The sequence below is a fragment of the Thunnus thynnus genome, chromosome 15 (genome assembly GCF_963924715.1).
Source record: "Thunnus thynnus chromosome 15, fThuThy2.1, whole genome shotgun sequence".
Taxonomy (NCBI): domain Eukaryota; kingdom Metazoa; phylum Chordata; class Actinopteri; order Scombriformes; family Scombridae; genus Thunnus; species Thunnus thynnus.
This window is the reverse complement of record NC_089531.1, coordinates 4161019-4167018: the sequence shown is the minus strand read 5'-3', so window position 1 is coordinate 4167018 and position 6000 is coordinate 4161019. Positions and strand designations below refer to the sequence as shown.

The following is a 6000-nucleotide window of genomic DNA, read 5'->3' as shown; positions in this document are numbered from 1 at the left end:
GTCTTCCCAGCCTATCAGCTCCCAGTCTGCCCTTGTGTTGTGCCACCTGTTCCTTGTTGTCTGATTGGTTTAGTTTGTATTTAAAGTCTCGTTTTCAGTTCAGTCTTGTTGGATCATTTGTTCGGTTTAGTTGCCTTTAGTTCCTTGTACCTGCTGAGTCGCTGCATTTAGGTCCATCTGCTCTGCAATCCATGACACACTGCCTGTAAAACGCCCTGGAATCTCTGATTCTGGTTGATTATCTAATTAGCAGTTTAGGAGTTTCTCCATCTCTCTGATGGTATCAAGCTGAACAGTTTGAACTATAAACATTCAGACTGGCCCTATCTGATGGTTGTGGAGCCACAGGTCACAGTTGATCCATTAAATCTAAAAAGACAGTACTGTGTCTCAGTGAAAGATTCCAATGATTTTAAGATGTTAGCTTATGATTTTCTTCAAAAGTTGTCTCAATGTCTCATCCTTTTCACTGCTGATATCTCAATCAGTAAAACTTAACAGTGTGTCTGTTTTATTAAACCAGGAGTTGGTCCCAAAGTTCTCTCACAGATGAGAACTACTAATTAAAATTTCCTTTTCACACTGATGTTAAGGCTCTTTATAACAAAGTAGTGTGTTAAACACCACACAACTGCTTTGTTTTTTTCCTGGAGGCATTATTACTCACCAACACTATCTAAAGTTGTCAGAAGTGTTAGTCACCTGCTACTAGATGTTCCTAATCCTGCACAAATATTACAGATAATCTTAACATTTAATGCTTTGATATGTTTAAAGTGTTTAAATGTTTGTAGTAGATTTAAATATCGTGTGTTTATTTATATCACTTAAATTCTCTTCTGTTTTAATTTCACCACTTTAATCATGGACTTACTCAGACCAGCTTCAATAAACTGCTCTTTTCACATTATCTTCTTCATATTAATCTTACTGTAATTAGTTTCTTAGTGTAAAATAATATTTTGTGATTTATATTTTTGGTGGTGGGAGCTGTAATTATGAAAGTTTCTGATGCTGATGTGTCTTCATATTTTCTTTTAACAGGATATAATTGAGATAGATGTGATCCAGTATGAGGCTGAGGTCAAAGGTCATGAGGAAGACATTTCTTACCTACCAGTCACGTCAGGAAATGGGTTCATTATCATTAAAAATCATTGGATCAAACCATAAAAGTGTAAGAATGGATGATGAGAAGCTGTGATGAAGAAGTTTGTTGGTTTCCATCAAGACAATCATTGTCCAGAAACTGTTTTACTTAAAAGTTTTTGACCTATTTTCATTTATCTTAAAAACTGCAATGTGCGAGTTGTTTAATCTATTTCATGTAATGTGTGTGTTCAGTGAACTGTATTAGTCTCTGCAGTAGCTTCCAGCTGCAGCAGTCAGTTCGGTTTCTGTTCAGTCTGACTGAGGGAGGTTTTTGTACGACGCTTTTTCACTATGTGAACACACGCTGACTGTTGGGATAGTGATAACTCTGACAGTAGTAAACTGCTGCATCTTCAGCCTGAACTCCACTGATGGTCAGAGTGAAGTCAGACTTTGATCCACTGCCTGTAAAACGATCTGGAATCCCTGATGCTCGATTGGTAGCATGGTTAATGAGGCGTTTAGGAGTTTCTCCATCTCTCTGTTGGTACCAGGCTAACCAGTGGGATGAGCCACTAACATAAACATCCTGACTGGTCCTACAGTTGATGGTCGTGGAGCCTCCCAGAGCAGATCTCACTGCTGCAGGCTGAGTCACTGTGATCTGGCCTCTGGACTCTGAGGATACAGAGACAAAAATATAAAGCAGCGTCATGGTTTTGTGGGCCTCATTTCAGAGGGACGGATGTTCATAGAGGAGAGGAGTTTGATTCTCTGGACTTTACCTGTGAAGCAGCAGCAGAGGAGAGTCCAGATGAGGACGGAGATCAAAGTCATGTTTTTGATGAGGAGGATTTCTGTGGCTTCTGTTGTGATGAAGGACAGCTGTCAGTCATCCAGTGTTCAACTCTCAGGACTATAAACTCTCCCAGAGCACTGGAGCATGGTGCTGCTGATGCAAAGTGGCTCTCTATGGAAATGCTATGACTGACTCCAACAGGGACTTGGATTACTCTGATGTTGTTTAATCAATAGATCAATCAATTCACCAGAGTATTGACAGATTATGTGTCAGTGATCCTTTTTATGTAAATTTGGTTTAATGACTGTAAACAGACGTTCATCAGTGATGCCTGTCTGTTGCCATGGTAACTGAGCTCAGAGAGGGAAGTGAAACACTGAAGGCCAGTTTCATCCAATCTGAGGAAGACCAACAGAACCAGCAGCCTCCTCTGCTGCAACCAACAGGGGGGTGGAGTTTATTTTCTATTTGTATGAACTTCCTTCATGTTGTCTCTCTGTTTCCTCGTCCAGTGGGTCGAGTCGTCCCCTCCCTGACAGTGCTGCCCCCCTCCAGCAAGGAGCTGCAGCAGGGGAAGGCCACGCTCATGTGTCTGGCCAACAAGGGCTTCCCCTCAGACTGGAGTCTGGCCTGGAAGGTGGACGGCAGCAGCATCAGCAGCAGCTGCAGCTGGGAGGAGAGCAGGAGCCCTGCGGTGCTGCAGAAGGACGGCCGCTACAGCTGGAGCAGCACCCTGAGGCTCCCTGCAGACCAGTGGAGGAAGGTGGGCTCTGTGACCTGTGAGGCCACCCAGGGCTCCCAGACTCCAGTCTCAGAGACACTGAGGAGAGACCAGTGTTCCCAGTCCTGACCTAACTCACTGGGACTCTGCTACTGGTTTTACTCTGTTATTGCCCTCTTTCTCCCTCTTTCTCTTTAAATGTTACAGTAGTAATGTTTTTTACTTGCTGCTTTTAATATTTCAAGAAAATAAAATCTGTTCAATTAAGTCAATGATGTTTGCAGCTTTATTGTTATTATAATTATTATATCAAGCTCTCTTAATGATAGCAGTGTTTCTATACCAGGCAGCCGGTTAACACATGGTGTCCTTCATATTTGTCTATATATCAGTATGCTGAAAATTAAAGAAGTCCAATGTCCTCAGTCTCAGAGAGGTTTGGCAGTCTGATCAGCTGATTTTCAGTTAAAAAGTAAAAACTGACACATCGAGGCAAAGCAAGTTTATCTGTATAGCACATTTCAACAACTAGGCAATACAAAGTGCTTTACATAAAACATAAAAGGAATCAAGACAAAATGAAAAGAAACACAATACATTATATAAAAAAGACATGTTTAAATACAATTTAAAATTAGTTAATTGGAACATAAAAATAAGTAATATAATTAGTAATATAATCTAGTGGCGTCTGCTAGATGCCACTAAATTCTACACACTGCACCTGTAAGTCTAAAAGTTAATGATAAATACCCTGGACTCTGTTTAACCCTTCAGCTCTCTCTCAGGTGAAGCTGGACAGTTTAACTGCCATCTACTTAAGTTTGAGTCCTGAGGCCTTCAGACTCTCAGAGTCAGCAGCTAACTGTGGAGCTGTAAAGTTTTAAAGTTTAAAAGTTTAACAGTCTGGAGCTCAGCGAGGTGGTGTGGATTAAAGTTCACGGTCGTAAAAACGGATGTTACGTGTTGCTGCAGGTAAGGAAGCAAACAGATCAGAGACAGAAATAATGTTATAATATCAGTTTTATTCCTGTAGTTTTAAATGTATTCTCTATGAAACTTTTTCCTTCACTTTCAACACTGATATCTTTATGTTCAAGCTACTTAAATTACTTTAAAAATTTCTTTTTTATATTTTCAAGCCATAACCCCTGTTCAGTCTCTTCCCCAACAATTTCAAATGGAGACATATTTGGGATTCTTCACAGCTTTTAAAATAAAAATGCATTCATAAAAAAAAAAATCATGATTCGTCAGCCTAAGTGATATCTACCTAATAAAAGACAATAATGATCACATTCATCAATTTAACCCTCTGTGAGCTTTTTCAACTAGACTGTAAATTCATCATCAAATGTTTTATTTTGTTGTCTTTTGCTGATTATTTATTAAACTGGAAATTTGCTGCAGTGAAAATGATCAAAGTTAGCAAAGAAACGAGAATTTACTCCTCCTTGAAGAACTTTAAACCACTGTTTAGTACTTATAAGTCCTTTGTTCTTCAATTTTAAGGTGGATTTTTCCTTCATGCTGTTGGTTCTTTGAGCAGCTAGAGGGCGACAGAGCACGCAGAGAAACACTGCAGTTCATCTTGCTGCTGCAGCTGAAAACTGACGGAAAGAACACTGAAGAACATTCAAATATCAACAGAATCACTGAAAAGCGACAGACATGAGACACACAGTGTTTTACATTTCTTTGGCTCAATTTTTACAACAGAGTTTCAGTTTTCAAAATCTCACAAAATGAAAATATCTTTATTCCAGTTATTTTTATGATTGGTTAGATGCACCATTAAGTACTGAGTCCACATCTTCAGAAGTCTTTACACTGCGGGGGACAGCAGCACATTTTACACACACACACAAGCAAATCCTTCCAGCATGAACACAACAAGTCATGTATCAATCAGACACACTGAGATAAAAACACTAACAACAGGCAACATATGATGATCTTTTCATGGCCGTCTGTGAAGTCACATCACTTTTTTTTATTATGCATATGTTGTTTTTTAATGTTCGATAGTGTCAGATATGTGTATATTGCGTAAATACAGTAAGATGTAGCTCTTTATAGAACACACTACAGTGTATCTACAGGAACGAGTCATAAAAATGCAGCAGGAAAGCTTTCAGTGGACTTTATTTCTGACACTTTGTCTTGTTTTCTGGTTGAATATAGATGTATTTCAGCGTGATTATGATTTGGCAGATTGCTGTCTGTATGAAGTTTTGATGTTAAGATGTAAATGTGTAAAATGTGCTGCAGCTGAGTTTTGTTGTGTTTGAGTGAGAAAAGTACTCAGGAAATTTGAAGACTGTAGTCACTGAATGCTTTTTGTGTGAAAACAATATAAATGTGTCACAGTTTGGTCCATAATTGTTGCTGTTGTGTTGAAGAGTTTTGAAGATGTGGACGTGTGCAGGTAACCAATCATGAAAAAAAAAACTGCAATGTGTCAGACATGATGACCAGGCATCGACTGTCTGTCTTTGAGCAATAAACTGAAGTTCAGAGGTCACGGCTCTGTAGCTGACCTCGATGTGAAGAGGAAAATCTACACAAAGGGATGAAGAAAGTGTTACGGAGCTTCAGTGTAACTAAAATGTCTAGGGACAAAATCGAAATAATTTAATTTAAATAAACTGCAGATGGGAGAATATCACACACACACACACACACACACACACGCAGTGAAGTGACTGCCAGGGAAAATCATCAATGACTTGATTACTAATCTCAAGCATGATGTCATATCCTAACTCTGTGTGTGTCTGTGTGTGTGTGCGTGTGTATGTGTGTGTGCGATGAGGTCATGGTGTGTACATCTCTGTCTGGTTTTCTGTATTGATTGTTCTCCTCTTCAGGACGTCTGTGTGACGACTTGGAGACTCGGCAGCTCTTAAATCTGCAGCTGATGACAGCCACTGGAGAGAGAGAACTCACTCTCTTTGTCTCTCGACCATTCGCTCTCTTCCTTTCTCTGATGCACTTTATGTTTTATGGAAGATTATTAAAGACAAAACTACTGTGCCAAAACATTTATATCATCTTGAATTTCTTTTACAGTCGAGACAGCTGATATTTAGTATTTATTTAAGTCTGTGTACATTTTAGGAAAGATTAATTTTAGAAACTGTTTTTTTAATGAAAAAGAATTATTTGAAAAGTATATAAAAATGTCATTTTCCCTTTTTCTTGTCTGTACATCAAATAAGAAAATGCAAGAAAACAAAACAGAAAAAAGGACATTATTTAATTTGTCTAGTTTCTGGAAATGCTAAAGTTTTATAGTTTTTGAGTTTCTTTAGTTTCATTTCTTAGTTTACAAAGAAAGAAAGACAGAAAGCACTGCCATTTACTTTTTGTAATTGGACTAATA

The 6000-nt window shown here is 38.6% G+C and overlaps 2 gene segments (V, D, J or C); one reads left to right on the top strand and one right to left on the bottom strand.

Annotated features, from left to right (window-relative positions):
* Positions 1–1411: 1411 nt before the first annotated feature.
* LOC137198258 (Ig kappa chain V region 3381-like) lies at positions 1412–2019 on the bottom strand. The segment is given in 2 exon segments: positions 1412–1770; positions 1878–2019. Coding segments are annotated over 2 exon segments (381 nt in total).
* A 113-nt stretch (positions 2020–2132) lies between these two features.
* LOC137198255 (Ig kappa-b4 chain C region-like) lies at positions 2133–2762 on the top strand. The segment is given in 1 exon segment: positions 2133–2762. A coding segment is annotated over 1 exon segment (507 nt).
* Positions 2763–6000: the final 3238 nt, after the last annotated feature.